At 32.6% G+C, this 19,377-nt stretch overlaps 1 protein-coding gene across 1 annotated transcript in view; it reads left to right on the forward strand.

The window, feature by feature from the left end:
- LOC111064211 (probable cation-transporting ATPase 13A3) overlaps window positions 1-19,377 on the forward strand; it is a 70,578-nt gene that overhangs the window by 31,454 nt on the left and 19,747 nt on the right. The window contains exons 4-8 of the mRNA XM_039419302.1: window positions 1,752-1,822; window positions 3,708-3,829; window positions 9,404-9,560; window positions 14,610-14,814; window positions 16,960-17,161. Coding sequence (XP_039275236.1) covers window positions 1,752-1,822; window positions 3,708-3,829; window positions 9,404-9,560; window positions 14,610-14,814; window positions 16,960-17,161 — 757 coding nt within the window. The remainder of the gene's footprint in view (window positions 1-1,751; window positions 1,823-3,707; window positions 3,830-9,403; window positions 9,561-14,609; window positions 14,815-16,959; window positions 17,162-19,377) is intronic.

Consider the following 19,377-nt stretch of genomic DNA (forward strand, 5'->3'; position numbering starts at 1 on the left):
AGAACAATCTCTTTTTATCACCTTTCTCAACAACAAAACATTGAAGTTAACAGTAATTCGTCTCTTTCAAGTCGAGTAATTACCAAATCGAGTATTTAATTGGTTAATACAACTGATTTCATGACGAGTTCACAAGACTAGTTGTGCTAGTTTTATAAGACGACGAGTCGGGCTAATTAAAAATGATGAATCAAGCTGGATCCTCATATATCAGTAAAATTTCCGGTACCGTAATAATATTATTCCCATAAGGTCCTAAACTGGATTCCCACATATCTGTGTACGTCTGTACGTGTTCGGTACAGAGAAAATATTTTCCTCAAAGTATTATTAAGTTCTAATGAGACTAAAATCTTAAATTTGTTTCAATAGATCAGTGGCTTTGACAGTATTGAGTCGTTTTAATTTAATATGGATATTTAACTCTACATCACCTTCACAACAACACAGGAAGTGTAATGAGGGAATTTCCACTCAGCCCGCACGACCGGGTATGAATAGTCCCTTTAGAACTAATGGGAATAATATTTTCACTGTACCGGACGCATAAACTGATAATAATATGTGAAAATCCAGCTTAATTCGTCATTTTATGATACTGGCTTGTCCAGTCTTGTGTAATCGCCATTATTTCAGTTGAATTAATTACTTGTAGTGCTTGGAAGTGATGAATTACTGTTGATTTTAACGTATTAATTTAAGCTAGAATTGAACTGTTCATTAACCAAAGTTTTAGATTGCAGTCAAATTACAATTAAAAAAAAACTGTTGATTTTGATGTTTTGTTGTAGAGAAAGGCGATAAGGAGAGGTTGTACTCAATCTCCATTATGAGAGTTTCAACCATTTTTTTTTTTTTTTAATTCAACAGAAATTTTTATATGTGAAGAACCTAATGATGAAGACTTGAAGATTCAAATAATAATCAATATCCATCTCTTAGGGCCGTTTGCACAGTCAAAGCTTAAACTCGATTTTAATCAGCTGGTGGCTTGAACTCAAAATGACACACATTATAACAAACTAGACTTGATACGGATTTAATCCAGTTTAAGATGAAATTTAGTTTAAACTGTCACTGTGCAAACGGCCCTAAAAGTTACCAGCTAATGTAGATTATTATGCTCGTATTGATGTATCAAACCAGGGAATGTAACCAGGGATTTATTGTTGAAATAGACTATATAACTGAAAATTGCCCTTGACAGGAAAGCAACCTTTTCTTTTTGGAGTTCAAACACAGACTATTCCTATAAAACCTACTATTCCTTTTGTGCAAACCCTTCTACTCAATCAGAAAATGAAAATGAATCTGATTGAAAGAGGGAAGGCTAATAAGCAGAAGGTTATTTTAAATAACGATTGATTAGATTATGAATGTAATGAAGAGAAAATTCATCAAGAGTATGTGAAATAAATAATTGGAAAATGACAAATCATGCTGTAAAGTTCCAATATTTGCTATTGAATGCAAATAAAACAGTCGTCGCTTATGCAGTAATCTCAGCAACGAATCCCCACCTTACCACATACAGTTGAATCTGTAAATATTTTAATTGTAATCAATATTTCGACTATTGACTGAAGCAAACACTTCAGAATGTGCTAAGAAAATGTTTTCATAAAATTTATGGAACAAGTTATACAACTTATCATCTTCTTCTTTATTAATTCTTTGCCAAAATTCTACTTTTTGCCTTTCTAACCGATAACTTTTTTATATTATTCTCATTGCATTATTCTTTGTTGCAGGAACGTTATCAAAAGAAGAGCAAACGCTATTTCGTGAAGGACATCAAAACACTCACTGCTCAATCATTGAGGTAATTGGAAAAAAATGGAAATATTTTGTTGCTATCAATAATTTCTAACTTGATTTTAGTGCCACATTTCAGGATTTGAAATACAGAATAATTAAGTATGCATATTCAATTGCCAAAAATTTTTGTTGGTGAACTTTTAGAAGAATAGTAGAAAGACTTTTCCTTCGAACGTTTTTTTTTTCAATTTGTAATCTAGTTTTATTCACAATATGGCTGCATTTCAATTTCAGTGACTATTCTTGTTGTTAATCAATTTGGCTGAAGACTGTAAACATTGTAAACTTGAAAAACATTAACCCTTGCGGTCTGAACTAACAGTAAAAATAAATTCATGATTTCACAATCAAACAAAGAAATATTAATAGTTTCAATAATAATAGTTTCAATCGTATAGTTTCTATTTATTTCTGCTGTATTGAACTATAGTGGAATTGTAATTCATAAACAAAATGAATGACATGCAGGTAATTGTGGATTACAAGTAATAAGTAATAATTTAGAATGTTTTCCTTGTATGAATAATTATGTAACACTTTTCGTTATGACTGTGTAGAAAAATTATAAGTAGCTTTCTCCTGTTGAAATAGATACATTGTTATTTGTATTTATGGGTTAGCATGTCAAACGGTAAAATAATAGCAACGGCATTTGAAAAATGTTTTGCTAATTATTTTCGGACCATCATAGTACAAAATGTACGTTGTCACGGAAAAGAGTGAAGTTTTTAATAGTTTCTTGAAAATAGATGTAGCTTCAGAAGCTGGTTACTTCCTCACTCATATTTTCAGGGTTTTTTATTGATACATATAGTACTTTTTTCAAGTATTCGAAAATAATTGATCTTCTTTAAACTTTTATAATATTAAAAAATTGTAGGCTCATTATTTGGCATTCCTTGGTAATTTTTAGGTTTACTTGGCAAGGGAAGCTTAATAAGTAAAGTAAACTTGTTACATCGTGATTTTTACATCATACATACAAAATATTAGTTTATGATAAGTAGATAACATATAATAATTAGTTGATGAGTTGTTGGTACTTGATTCTCTCAATAAAAATCATTCATTCTAGCGTATTTTGATCAATTCCATCATTCAAATTTTGATATTAATTTAATATTGAGAAGTATCAATGAAATTTCTCTTGATTCAATGTTAAAAGTTTTCAAAAATGTTAAGATAATACCTTTATTTATTTGTATTGATTTTTGTTACCTGCATTGAAATTTACAAATTATGAATACATTATAATGAATTGATGAGTTGGTACTTGATTCTTTCAATTAAATTAATTCATTCTAGCGTATTTTGATCAATTCCATCATTAAATTTCGATATTAATTCTATATTGAGAGAAGTATCAATGAAATTTCTCTTGGTTTAATTCTAAAAGTTTTCAAAAATGCTAAGATAATAGCTTTATTTATTTTTGTTACCTACATTGAGATTTTCAAATTATAAGTACAAAATAATAACATGGTAAGTCATAAGTAAAAAACATTATAATGAGTTGATGAATTACGTGTTTTTTTCTCCGAATGATATCCTTGAAGCTAGATATCACAGATTTATTGATACTTAGAAAGACCGGTTTCGGTTATTACACCATTGTCAATCTCTGATAAACATTATAAATAAAGATAATATAACCGAAACTGGTCTTTCTAAGTATCAATAAATCTGTGGTTTTTTGACAATTTATTAGTCTTTTTCATTTAATATGAATAATTACCACAATATCAACTTCTCAACTACACAAAAAAAGACTAGATATCAACATTTTTGCCATATATTTTGCGTAATTAATAAAATAGTTTATGTTAGTTAATTGTAATTTTCTAATTTATTACGATTCGGATTGTGCTTAAATTGCTTAATTTTTGTAGGCAAGAAGTGGAGGTTGATCAGGTTGGGGTGGACGCCTCGTGGAATCAACAGGCGGCTATCCAGTTGAACAGGGTTCGCTCCCCGAAATTGTCCATTCATGTCAGTGGAGGACATTTCAAAGGTGAGCAACAAGTCACATTTATTAGAAATTAACTGTTTTCTAGGATGTAAACAAAATCAACGGTCAATTATGAATATCTATCACTATGTCCTGTAGAGGAGATCCAGTGGAAGACATTTCAAAGGTGAGCAACAAGTCATGTTTATCAGAAATTCATTGTTTCCTAGGTTAAAAACTAAATTAACGGTCAATTATGAATATCTATCCCTATGACCCCTATGTCCTGTAGAGGAGATCCAGTGGAAGACATTTCAAAGGTGAGCAAAAAGTCACATTTATCAAAAATTAACTGTTTCCCAGGTTGAAAACGAAATTAGCGGTCAATTATTAATATATATCCCTATGATTCATATTCCTATTGAATAAAACATTAATAATTAACCGTCATTATTGGGTATCGCCCCTTTTCCAAGATTTGATATTCGGTACACTAGACCTATAAGAGATCATTAAAGAGTACAGGGTTATCATAAACGAATGGTGCGGTTTCGAACATGGTTTAATGAAAAACCGAATTACTTACAGTTAATGTATCAATCTAATTTGTCGTCTCAAACAGTTGTTTTACATAATTAATAAATTTCAATATTTATTGAGACTGAACTGATATCTTAGAATAATTATATATGTTTTATCTATGCTCATACCAATTTAATGTAAAAAAATATCAATGTACAATTTAATAATCCGTGGTCTAGTGGATAGAGAGCTTGTGTAGCAGCCTGAAGATCCCAATTTATCTCCAAACATTCGCTAACATTTCTTCCGTTATAGTTGTCATTGCTTCATGAATCCTGTTTTTTAGGTGGTTGAGGTCGCGAATTTTTTGTGAGTAAACAATTTTTTCATGTAACCCCACAAGAAAAAATCGCGAGCTGATCCACTCAAAAAACAGGATTAATGAAGCAATGTCAACCATAACCGGAGAAATGTTATTGAATGTTTAGAGAGAAATTGATAATTGTTTGGACACTTGTCGAGCGACTAATGGCGCACATATTGAAATTTATTAATGAATTATGTATAATAATAATATCGAGTGACCTGGCTGGCTCAGTTCTGGTGTCAGAGTTTTCAGGTCGCAACTGATCAATTATGTAAAAAAACTGTTTGAGACGTCAAATGAGATGAATAAACTACATTAACTGTAAGTAATTTGGGGTTTCTTTAAACCATGTTCGGAACCGCACTATTCTTTTATGATGAATGTATTATAGACCTATTAAAGTGCATGTATAGAATGTAGTTTTGTAAGTGATGAGTCTGTTCAAGAGTTACGTTTGATTGCAGGTTTTATTTGGCGTATCAACCTGTTTTTTGTACCTACCAGAACTCCTCACTTTCCTTTCTATTTGGTTATTTAAATGAATGTACCCAACTCGTGTGGCTCCTGATCTCAAGGTATTCTCTTGAAATATTTCACTAACCCTTTCTGATCTCAGTTTCATATTTGACCTTTCCATTTTTCTTGAACTGCAAAAATATTTCATCAACCCTTTCTGATCATAGTTTCATATTTGACCGTATCATTTTGTGTAAACTGTCCCTTTATTTCCTTATCTAGTTCAAATCTAGGTAAATCTTAATTTGAATTTATTATTCAACACATCGTGCAAAAAAAATAATCTTAGCCGGCCAGGTTATACGAGACAATTAAGGCGTTGCACCCTTCAGTCCGCTACTGCTACCTGGTCGTTGGTTCGAATACTTCCGTCATGAGGGCATCATCCGTAATAAAAAATAAAGCTGTGATGGTATTTTTTAAATAACCAATAAGTATTTTGGTATGAATATCAGTAAAATGTTCAATAATAATTCAAATTTATCTTCAAATAGCCTGCAAAAACTAATCACCAACTCGACTTTTACAAAATGCAATCATTTACTACTATTGCAGTTTACCTATCAATCATTCGTTCCTTATATCCACATACAGTCTTATATCCACACACATCTATTTCAATAATAGTAATAATGACGCAGGTATGTTTCTAGCAAATAAGCTCCACTCTTTCAAAAAACTTTTCAAGGCTGCTCACCTTAACGTACAATCCCTCAGTTGCCACATTGATGAACTCAGAGCAATCTTCCGTTTTCAGGACTTCAATATAATCGGAATTTCCGAATCATTTTTGAAGCCTAGTATTTCATCAAATTTTGTTGCATTGCCTGGATATAATCTTTTCCGGAATGATAGATTAAATAAAGCTTGTGGGGGTGTAGCAATTTATGTGAAAGAAGGTATCAAAACAAAAGTTTTAATCACATCTAAACAAGAGTATTGTTCCAGACCAGAGTTTATGCTACTTGAATTATCCTTATCTAGTACTGATAAATTACTCGTTGGTATCTGTTATCGCCCACCAAAAATAGGTCATTTCACAGATTTCGAAAGTGCCTTGCTTTCTCTTATGCCTTGTTATAACCGTATACTAGTTATGGGGGATATGAACACCGACTTGAACATGACAAATCGTAACTTTGACTACTTTCAACTGACTACAATTTTCCAATGCCTAAACATGACTATTTTACCTCTCGATCCAACTCATCATACTAATGAATCAGACACACTCATTGACCTTCTCATTGTTAGTGATCCCAATGAGGTTGTTCAAGCAGGCCAAATCTCAGTCCCAGCTATTTCTAGACATGATTTGATCTATTGTGTACTTTCCCATAAGATACCCAAGCCAGAACAGAAAATTATCACTTATAGAGACTTCAAAAACTTTGATGAAGCCGCCTTCCTGACTGATGTGGCTCAGACTCCATGGCATCAAATTGAAGCATTACCCTCAGTTGATGACATGGTCAAGACTTTCGAGAATTGGACTTTGACTTTGTATGACAAACATGCACCTTATGTGACAAGGAGGATTAATAGAAAACGACGAGTACCGTGGATGACTGAAGACATACTTAAGATGATGGGACGTAGAGACAAAGCACATAGAAAATTTAAAAAGACATTTGACTTGGACAGTTTGATAGAGTATAGGAGCCTTAGAAATAGGGTTAAACAGGAATTACGGAACTCAAAGATTAGGTACTTGAATTCATTTATGACAAACAATAGACAAGACTCTAAATCACTTTGGCAGGGAATAAAAGAATTCGGGCTTGGCAAAGAGAAATCGAATCCACAAATTGACTTACCATTGAATAATATAAATGACCATTTCGTTTCACACTCTAACCAACGCGACGAAGTTGTCATTGCTAATCACATTGATGATCTTGAAGAGCAGGTTACAAACTTAGATTTACCAATCACTGATCAATTTCATTTCCATCCAATCTCAGAAGAAGACACTTTCAGAGCAATTCAACGTATTCATAGTAATGCTATGGGTGTAGACAAAATTCCTATTAAATTTATCAAGAAGATGTTATTTGCTGTTTTACCAACCATTACATACATTTTCAACAAGTCACTTGAAGAAGGCATTTTCCCTGAAAACTGGAAGTTTGCTCTGGTTCGCCCTCTAAATAAAGTTCCATCACCCAATAAAGTTGAGGATTTTAGACCAATCAGTATTTTACCTGCATTGTCCAAAGTGCTAGAAAGACTCATCCATGCTCAAGTTGTAAAATTTCTAGACAACAATAGTAAGCTTCATAACTTTCAATCAGGCTTTAGAAAATTCCATTCAACTGAGACAGCTCTGCTTCGTGTCACTGATGATATAAGGTTAGCTATGGACCAAAGAAAATGCACCATCCTCACCCTATTTGATTTTTCTAAAGCATTCGATACTGTTGATCATACAGTCCTTCTGAATAAGTTGGCTATTCTTGGTTTCAGTCGCAACTCGTTAGTTTGGTTTAAATCCTATCTATTAGGTAGGAAACAATGTGTATCTGTCGGTGACAAAAAGTCAACTTGGAAAAACGTTATGCATGGAGTACCACAAGGTTCAATTTTAGGCCCTCTCCTCTTCACTTTGTATGCTAATGACCTTTCTTCCATTATCAAATTCTCCAGTTTCCATACTTATGCAGACGACCTTCAAATCTATTTAAGCTGTCCCATAACAAAAATTAATGAAACAGTTGGAATAATGAATCAGGATATCAATTCGATAGTGGAATGGACAAAGAAAAATGGCCTTAAGCTTAATCCCATCAAAACACAACCCATTATAATTGGATATTCTCGTCTTATAAACAATATTGACCTTGAATCGATTCACAAAATTAGTGTAGACGGTAATGACATTCCTTACTGTAGCTCAGTTAAAAATTTAGGCATTATTATGAATAATACTCTTGACTGGTCAGAACAAGTGAACAAAACTTGTAAAAAGGTATTCTCAGCCATGCATGCATTGAAGAAAATGCACGATATCCTCCCTAGAAACATTAAATTATTATTGGTTCAATCTCTCATCTTCCCACATTTAATGTATTGTAATTCTGTTCTTAACGATATGCAAGTCACTCTGAATGATAAACTACAGCGTTGCCAAAATTATTGTCTACGTTTCGTCTACTCTCTCCAACGCCATGATCATATCACCCCAGCCCACATTGCTAGTTCAACATTAAAGCTTCCCGATCAGAGGCTTTTTCGAATAGTCAAGCTTGTTAGAGATATCTTGATATACGGTAATCCGAACTATTTTAAAGATGATTTCAAATTTGTCTCTGAAGGTAGGAGGATAGATGCTTCACATACTAGAACAGGAGAAAGTACTTTAAGGATACCCAATCATCGAACTACTATTTTCACAAAATCCTTCTTAGTCAGTGCCTGTCGTGCATGGAATGCACTTCCTGTTTCTATCAGGTCCATCGAGAGCCGAGCGAGCTTCATCCTAACTATAAAAAAACATCTTTTGGAACAAATGACTGAAACTGTCCGGCCCTAGAACGATCACATGACATCCATCCCCCACCCATCCCACAAATACAAACCTTTAAACCATGTTATAGAACGAATTGTATATATATATTATATAAACTCATGTTATTTCAATTATCCACTGCATAACGCTGTATATTACTGAAAGTTGATAACCCTGATCTACTTTCAGCCTACTTCATTTTATTAATCAATTATTTGATCTTATCTACCTATATAATTATTTTACTCTATCAATTTTCTGTTTTTTTTTTTCTCTTTAATATTCATATTGATTAAAACTTTTACAATATTTCCATTAATAAATAGATCCTTAGTTTAAATAACGAAATTAACGTTTTGGTAGAGAGTTAGTGGGGAGGATATTTTTAATATTCTTTCCGAAGAATGGACATTGATATGTCCAAAGCTCCGCCAATTTATGTAGATGCATAACAATATGATTATTATCTATAGTTATTGTATTACAAACTGCTTTTTCATATCATATACAGTTCAATAATTATTTTCTTAGTCTATATTATGTAAATTCATCTATAATTTTGCTGTATTGTAAGCTATTGTATATAAGTGTATAAGCCAGTATATATTGTAATCTACATAAATAAAGTACTCAATCAATCAATCAATCAATCAATCAATCAATCAATCAATCATACAGCACCCCTTATATACCAACTTACAGATAGTTGATGTGCGTTTTTCAGATGTGGACGAGGTGCGCATGTTCTGCTGCAAGAAGGTGTGCTACATTTGGGACGCGGACAAGGGGGAGTTCAGCCGCCTGCAGGGCCTCGACTACAAGATCACCACCCAGGCTTTGCATCGACAGGTCGGACTCACGCTGGTACAGCAGTACCTCAGGTTCGTTACAAATTAAATCAAATTTATCTTTGTATCATAACAATATCACAAATATATTACTTATGCAATAAGCATCACTACAGAGGATGTGTTTACTCACATCCAATAAAATCACACAATGTACTAATTATTGGAAAAGAACAGCCGTCATACCCAAAATAGTTTCTTACCCCATTTTTGATAGTTATAGGGCCAGTTTCCAAGCTCGGGATTTAGCTAGGCTCTAGACCTTTGAACAGCTGGAGTCAGAAATTTGCTTTCCGAAACGGGGCATAGTCGTAGTCAAAGTCAAAGTCAAACCCAAAAAAGTTTCTTACCCCATTTTTGATAGTTATAGGGCCAGTTTCCAAGCTCGGGATTTAGCTAGGCTCTAGACCTTTGAACAGCTGGAGTCAGAAAATTGGCTTTCCGAAACGGGGCATAGTCGTAGTCATAGTTAAAGTCACGTTTAAATTAAATTTCAAAAAACTAGAAAATTAAACACAAAATAAAATAAAGAGGAAATAGTGTTAAGTTCCAGATATTTTGAATTATTTAGTAATGTTTCATTCCGTCAAGGAAAAGGGTTTCCAATATTTTAGAAATGAGAAAATAAAGATTTAATTTACAGCAACTACTACAGCGACTACGCTCCGTTTTGGAAAGCCAATTTTCTGACTCCAGCTGTTCAAAGTCTAGAACTTAGCTAAATCCCGAGCTCGGAAACCGGCCCATAATGTTCAAAAATAAGGCTCTGTTTTGGCTTCATTTATAATCCAATTTTGAAAATATATAAGCAAAAATTTAAAATTTTTGTTTGATTGGAAATTGAATAAAATAAAAAATAGATTATTTTACTTAATACTCTCTAAAAATAGTAAATATTTTGAGAAATTTAAATCTAGAACAGGATTTCTCACTGAAATAATAGATGACTTTGGACTTTAATCTAATACAGTACGGTATTCAGTTGAATAGAAGTTGAATATTAATTTATTAGATAGCTAGAAATAAGCTATAAAATAAAAAATGATTGACCCTGTGAACAACCCTGTTAACATAATCTACTAATTTAAATTCATTTTTGTTTACAAAGCATAAGTACAGGAAAACTTTATACATCCTGGCAATTATAAAAATTCAGCGGTTCTCATCAGTAATAAAATTTGACAAAATAAAAATCATAAAACTATAGTACTTTCACCATGATATAGTTAATAAGTTGAATGTTACTGAAGATTGGATTTTGTCTTGTTAAAAATTGTGATTGTCGAAAAGCCTCTACTTCCTTTTCATTGTAATTAACTCATAATCTTCCTTCAACATATAATTTTCTCCATTTAATGTATACCTGTTATGCAATCAACAATTGATAAGATACTATAAGTGACGTCTAGATCCTGGTAACAGCCCCAATAGACCTTGGTTTTCTTGTTCACACAATTTTATAGGTATGATGATTTTTAATCGTTGGACTTGTTTAGTTTATCATATTACCATTTAACCTTTGTTGTAAGTAATTTAATCTATAATTATAATCATTCCGCGTTGTGCAGAGCCAATAGAAGTTATCGAAATCGAATTTTAATTTATTGTTGAATAAATTGGCTAATTTCCTGTCATGTAGTTTAAAGAATTGACAGAATTAGATGTTTATCACGGTATTATTCTAAAAACACGTGTATATAATATTTTTAGTGCACTTCGGATGTTGAATCAGGAAAGAAATATTCGACTTTTGAAATTAAACTGGAGACATAGTTTCACAAAAAATTAATCTGGGTCTTTTCTATAATAATATTAAGATATTCGATAATATCTGTAATATTCCTATAAAAAATAAATAAATATCTTTATTTGCAATCGGGGCCACACCCCATACAAAGTCACAATCATCATGATACAAACAGACAAAATACACAAACAATATGGAAACATTGATTATACTTACAAAAAGGATAACACAATTCATTCAATTGAGTAAAACGTCATGATTAAATTATTGCTGCGATTGTTAAAAAGACTCACTGCCGGCTCAACCTGTTACGCTTAGTATCTCTGATCTTATTTTGAGCGCCTCTACTGTAAAATTGTACACGGAATTTATTTTTCCTACACTCCTGATGTGGCAATACATGGGACATACTAATAAAAAATGTTCTACGGTCTCATCAGTTCGAAAGTTGCAGATTGGACAGTGCTCTTTGCAATTTATCCAAATACCCTTCCCTTCAACATACATGTAAATACTCAGGTCGTTAGCCAATCTTAGTTGGGATAAACAACGAAAAGGCTAATCTAAATCTGAACTGCTCACCTAAAATGAAATTTGGATTCAACTGCGTGTATCTGGGAGAGAATTGGGAATCGATGGCTCTACCTACATCTAAGTTGTACAGATTACCACAATATGCTTCTATAAGCTCCTCATAGCGTTGTTTCAAAGCATTCACATCAATACTGTAATATTCGTTCACAAATTTTCTGCTAATATTCCTATATCTTGATAATTGAGATATTAATTTAGTCATTAAAACCTTATAATAATTGATTTTAGACATCGATTTTAGACATTTGGGTTGGTTGTTGTTAAACATTGAAGCGGGTTGTATCCCTTTCAAATATTTTCAAATGATACTTGGAAATAAGATTACATTCTTTATAAGATGTGTATTCTTAAAAATGAAGTTAGTTCTAAACAGCTACAAGTCATTTCAATTCAAAATGCAGAAGATTCTCACTAAAACTTTGTTTTTTGTTGGAAATTTGTAACTTGAAGATATAGTATAGGGTATACAAATACAAACAATAAAGAATGAAAAAAGACTAAGAAATTGTCAAAAAACCACTGATTTATTGATAATTAGAAAGACCGGTTTCAGTTATTAAACCATTGTCAATCTCTGATAAACTAAAATTAAATACAAGAGCAGCAGAATTTATACTAGTAGGCGAGTACTGCTATTGGTCGAGGGCATGAACGCCTGCCATTGGCCTAGCTAGACAGTCTCCTCCCCCTCAACGGTGTGACAAAATGGCGGCTTAAGCAACAGAATCGCCATGATAATAAAATTTACTTTGAGTACAAAATAAGAACCAAGAAAACAAATGTGAAAGATAATAAAACAAATATGTGAATGGAAAAACTATTGACTAATGCATGCTTACAATTTTATGATAAAACTAAATTCGTAGTGTTGTACTGGTTGAAATGAATCTGGTCATTTAAACTATACTGGGAATTTTCCTTAATTACTCTTGTTATTTCTAAAGCCTCTAGAATATTCAAAGATCTGCCTTTGTTATTAACATGCAGAAACTCAACATTCTCCTTAACTGTGAACTTGTGATTATTTGTTATCAAATGTTCTGCAAAGTTAGATTCCCCATTTTGTTTATTCCAATCTCTGATGTGTTGTTTAATTCTACTTTTGAAACTTCTACCAGTCTGACCCACGTAACAAGCATTACAATCATCAAATTTAAGTTTGTACACCCCGCTTTTATCCCAAATATCAATTTTGTCTTTACTCCAGCTAAATAGACTATTTAAAGTCGGTTTGGTCTTGAAAGCAACATGAAATCCATTCCTCCTCAATTCCCTACCTATTTTATCAGATACAAGGCCTAAATATGGGATTGCTATCAAAGTCTTCTCCTCACAGTTTGAGCCTACAAAGCTAGAATTGATTGAAAATTTTCTATTAATTTTACTCAATAATCTGTCCACCATACTTTCTTCATACCCATTTGTGACAACTATCTGTTTAATTTTAGTGATCTCAATATCAAAATCATGATGGATCATAGGTATTGTTAGTGCTCTATAGACCATACTATTGAAAGCAGCAAGTTTGTGAGAAATAGGATGACAAGAATGAAGAGGAATGATAACATCAGTATGGGTTGGTTTTCTGAAAATAGAAAACTTGTGAAAACCAGTGCTGTGATCTATTCTTAAATCTAGAAAATTCAATACACAATCCTGTTCTACCTCTACAGTGAATTTTATACTCTGATGTAATACATTCAGATAGGAAAGAAAATTGTCTAGTTGTCTGTTACTTCCTTTCCATAAGCAAATAATATCATCAACATATCGAAACCAGTAAACAATTTTATCTTTGAAATGACTATTTTCAATGATTCCACTTTCTAACTTATCCATAAATAATTCAGCTAGGAGTGGTGAGAGGGGTGACCCCATTGCCAACCCCTCTCTTTGTTCAAAAAATTTATTGTTAAATTTGAAATAATTATGCTGAGTGCATAACTTCATCAATCCTATCAGTTCTTCTCTGAGTGTATGATCATTTATAGAGGCTTCCATTATTTCCTCAGCTCTTTCAAGACTTTCTCCCACCGGAATGTTAGTGAATAAATTAGTAACATCAAATGACACAAGTTTATAGGATGATAGAACAGGAATATGTTTTATATTGTTGACCAACTCCAATGAATTTTTAATACTAAACTTTGATTGAAAACCTGTTAATGACCGAAAGGTGCTATTCAGTTTGTGAGCTAATTTAGAGCAGGGGAATTAACAAAAGATATCTAAGTAACCTTAGTTACCTTAGGTAACCTAAGTTACCTTATCTAAGTAAGGTAAACCATTTCATTGCAGATAACAATTTTATTGAGATTAACTCCAATCCCACCACCAAAATCAATAGCTTGATTAGAAATAAGTTGACCACCACCACCAAATTATTTAACAAGAAAGAAACTAAGTATCTAACAGTTATGAATCCATATCCACCTAGACTTTTCGGTCAACCTAAATTACACAAAACTAATGTTCCTATAAGACCAGTGGTATCTTTTGTTAATTCCCCCTGCTTTCCTTTATATATTTTTTCAAATAGAAATTTTGAACAGTAATATTCAATCTTTTAACTTAATTGAGGATTAAAATCGATTTCTTGTATTTCTTTTTCACGTTTGCATCAAAATCATTTATAAGTTTGTAATCTCTATTCTACTAAAATTAATGTACCAAATTTTGTATTTAATGATATAATTTCGATGTGCCTTTGAATAATGTGTGTGGTGTTGTTTTGGTGGCAGGCGAGCAGTGTACGGTCGGAATGAGATAATAGTTCCTTTGAAGGGTGTGATGACCCTGCTCTTCCTCGAGGTGCTCGACCCATTCTATGTCTTCCAGATTTTCTCCTTTATACTTTGGTTCATTGACGACTACATTCAATACGCTACTGCTATTTTCTTTCTCACCACTTCCAGTATTGTTATGAACACTATTCAAAATAGACGGGTAAGTGCAGTCATCAAATTCAAATTCGAAACAAATACCTAACTAATAAGTAGACTAGAATTAAGCAACTAGAATCTTGAATCAAAAAGCCATAACAATATTTTCCCAATAAAGTTTTAGTGTAAAATTTCACTTAGTTTGCTAAGCTTCCGTTGTCTACATTGTAACCTAATCCAATCTAATTCTAGTTTGGCCGACATGAGTGTGCAGAAGCTGGTAAATGAAATGAATGTTGTATATAATCACAGAATAGGTACAGAATGGAAACTGTCAATCAAACGCCTATCCAACCAATGCTTTTTACATGGCGCAAATATTAGACACGTCATGTGACCTTAGGAAGTTTCAATCCTGGTCTTTTGATTGCCTCGTGGCAGTGAACAAGATCAAAATTGATCCGAACCTACCATCAATACTATTACAATGCGGCGCTTCCCAACAAGATAGCGGGTATTTGCGCCAGGGTACTAGCCAAGTTTCCATACTGTATGTATACTGTGATATAATCTTTTATGCACGATAATTTCAATAAAAATTAATTCAAGTGTTGTGTTCCATTACTGTTTAATGTTCTTGAGAAGTATAAAAATATTATTGATATTTAATATACTTTTGATATACGAAATGCGTTCAATAAGTAAGGAGACAAATTACTACGCTTAAAAACGGCGAAATTGATTCACAAGAATCTTTCAGGACATCAAGTTAGCAACCTTACGATGACATCTGAGCAAAACTTGAATTATATCAGATTCGATTTCTTTATTGAAGGGTCAAAATTATAAAAAAATAATTAGAATGGTTGCGTTCAAAGCCACTGATCGGTGAGTGAACGTGGCTCTGAACAAATCACTGTTTGGTCGTTGAACGATGCATAGACTCACATGCAGCGCTAGTATACTTGGAATTGAAATCGGCCATTGAGGGGACAACCTAAAAGATTATTGCATACTAATGATCTTGAAGATTTTTTTAATGTATAATATTACAAAAATATATATTATATAATATCTCGCGCTAAAATACCTCAATGGTAAGCCTTTAATTTTAAGTAAGAGTTAGCATTTGGAAGACATAGGCATTGTGGGTTTATACCTCTTCAAGGTCTTTGGACTGATGAGAAAAAAATACGTCATATCCGGTTCGTTCACTGATCAGCTCATCATACTTTTCTACCGATTGAAAAGAACGTAAACAGACATGGCTGAATACGAGGTTGTTTGCAATTATAATGAACTCCATTATAATGTATTTGGGAGCACAGAAATGCATAATTACATAAATTTAATAATTTTAAAAATATCATCCAAAGCATTATAAACAACCCCATCACTTAATGGTTTTCCATTTCAATTAATTATAAAATGAGGTAGGTTAGGTTCTAGTTCTTGTTTACAAATAAGCATCTGTCGGTCATGACTCATGAGCAGCCGATCAGCCACAGAATACATTCAGAATGGAAGGTATCAATCCAACCAAGATTTAAGTGCACCAAGACCACGACACGTGACTGCATCATCTTGTTAGAAATTTAAATTACCGCTATATATTAGAATGCTACACTTTCTTTCAAGATGGCGGATTTTGGCGTCAGGATAGTAGCCGACTTTCCATTCTGTGGTTCATCTGTGATCACTAATCTGTGATCAGGTTTTTTACTGAACGTGAAAAAACACGATGGAATTGATCAGTGTCTTTGAACGCAACCATTGTTTAATAGTTAAACCAGGACCTCCTATATACTACCAGGTTAAACCAATTTTGGAGAAAGCTACCCAAAGCAGATTAAAATATATGCTGGCCTATGAATGCTCCCAAATGAATTCTATCAGCAGAAGGTTTAAATAATTAATGCAATCATAGCTTGCTTTAATCCTGGACAAAATTTGCTACAAAGAAGCTACGCTTACGTTGTCTAAAGACAGATAGATAGTAACCTAAAACTTCGTGAGTGGCTTCCTTACATTCAAACAAACAAAGAAGTTCTAGTAGAAATGGGTCTTGAAATACTTTGTTATCGTAATTTTGTTGGTGGAAGATTAAATCCTTTGTCATGCACGATAATTTCATCAACTTCAGGTTAGAGTTAGATGATTGATGAGAACTTGAGATAGATTAATTGATTTTTGGGATGTGTTTGTTTAGAACCAGCGCAAGATCCGCAGCACAGTGCACTCGACAGACGTGATTGAGGTGGTGCGTGCGGGTGGCGAGAAGAACGACCAGATCCCGACCGAGATGCTGGTGCCAGGTGACCTGCTGTTGATCCCCGCTAACGGATGCGTTATGCAGTGTGACGCGGTCCTACTCACCGGCACCTGTGTCGTCATCGAGAATGCGCTCACTGGTCAGTTTACAACCCAACAACAAACAATTGACCGAAACATCTATCACAGATATGCCATTTTATTTATCTCTTTCCTGTATAGGGCTACTTGTAATATAAATATAAAGAATATAATTAAAAATCTCAGTACCCTTTTTTTTAAAAAAATATTTTATCACGACATGTTTCGGTCAATTATGCCATTTTCAAGTGATATGAATTAAATAAATAAACACTAATGGAAGACTCTTATTTTGATCATATGTTAGTGTATTCATATGTTTTTATGAACTAGGACTGTAAATTTTGGGTTTAAATTCGCATGATTCTATCAAAAATGGGGTTATTGGTGTCTAATTGGATCAAGTTTATTATTTTATCTCTGTTTAATTTTGCTGCTTTATAAATATGAAATTCTTCTTTGGCATTCAGTTTTTGACTTTTATTACCATAATTAAGTATTTTCATATTGGAATTTATATCTGTAAAATTATGGCCTGAATCTATCAAGTGTTCAGCAAATGCCGACTTTTGTGTATAATTTTTAGATTTTAGTGCTTGGATATGTTCTCGAAACCTGATAAGGAAATTTCTACCCGTTTGCCCGATATAGAATTTGTCGCAATCACTACATTTAAGTTCATAGATTCCAGATTTTTTAAACTTATCTTGCTGTACATTTAAATTTGATTTCTTTTTTATCAGTTTGAATGCATTATTTGTTGTCCTATAACCTAGAATGAATTTATTTTTTGTAAAGGTTTTTCTTATAGCTTTATTAAATTTTATGTTATATGGAACACAAATATATTCTTTATTTCCTACATTTCCTTGATTATTTTGAGTTCTATTGAGCCGATTCTCTGCATTAATTAATTATATTTCTGAACTGTCAAAAACATACTTGGCATCGTTGTGGACCTAGAAAAGGATAGTACCACCGGCTTTGTGGGATGATAAACAAAAAGGAAAATTAATACAGAATAGAACTCAAAATATTATTTAATTTATTATTCAAATTTTATTTATTTGTGGCGGCCTCAGAGTTTTAAAATCATCAATTATCTTGTAAAATTACCTGAGAAATCGTATAAAACCAATTAGAAATATGTAACTTCAATGGTTGTTGATATAGTTGGGGAAATATGCCAAAAATTTAATTTCCCATTCAAAAGGGACATAAATAGCATACTTATTGTTTATGTGTGATTGGATGCCATTTTTATACATATTTATAATATATAGCTGGTAGTGCAAAAATCATGTGAATGTGTCATTTTTTGTTATTATTATTTTTTATTGGTTATTTACTGTTATCAAAATGAATATATATATATTATTGTAGATACTCCCATATGCGGTCAAGCTTTGTAGCTTTGCATATGTGTAATTTTATCAGAAGGATTCATTAATATTAATTTTCAATTGTTATTATTTTGTGTATTGTATCATTACAATAATTATTGTATCATGAATTTTTCTGATAAATAAAATCATTTTTTCATTATATTTTATTAATGGTATTTTAAATCAGAAGAAATTGTAGGAAAATGTACATTTTTGTCTAAAATTCATAATTTTGCTAGTTCTCAGTTGATCTTGAATCAGCTTGGTAGTAGGGTCTCAATTTGTCAAGTTCCCGTTGCTTCCAGAAAGTCCAGTGAATACAGTAGCATATATTCGAATGATGCATTCCGAATAATACCAACATATTGTCATTTAAAAGCAAAAACCTAACCTCTCAATCAACTACCCTTTTAACTTTGAAACATTAATAAACATAACCGTTCATGTTTTGTTACTATTGGCTAGTAACCAATATATTAACCATATTATACGACATAACCATATTATATACAATTGTAACCAATATATTAACTATATTATATACAATTGTAACCAATATATTAACCATATTATATACAATATAATAACCGATATTAACTATGGTTATATACGAGACTATACTGTACTATTGGCCTGTAACGTAAATTTGACTCCGTGAGCTTCGACGAACTGAACGGCTCAACTTCCTACTAGTTTCTCAATAAATGGTCAAAATAGGCTTGTGATGAACTGATATCGTGAGGAATCAAGACGCTTCCACAATATTTCTTGAACATTATTCATAGTGAAGCGGGTCATTCACTATCCGACAATTTGGTACAACTACGTTGGGCCACCACGTTGGATCTTTCACCACCCTGGTTAGTCCACCATCCCCACTCACGTTCCAA

Source organism: Nilaparvata lugens, chromosome 1 (assembly GCF_014356525.2).
Source record: "Nilaparvata lugens isolate BPH chromosome 1, ASM1435652v1, whole genome shotgun sequence".
Lineage (NCBI taxonomy): Eukaryota > Metazoa > Arthropoda > Insecta > Hemiptera > Delphacidae > Nilaparvata > Nilaparvata lugens.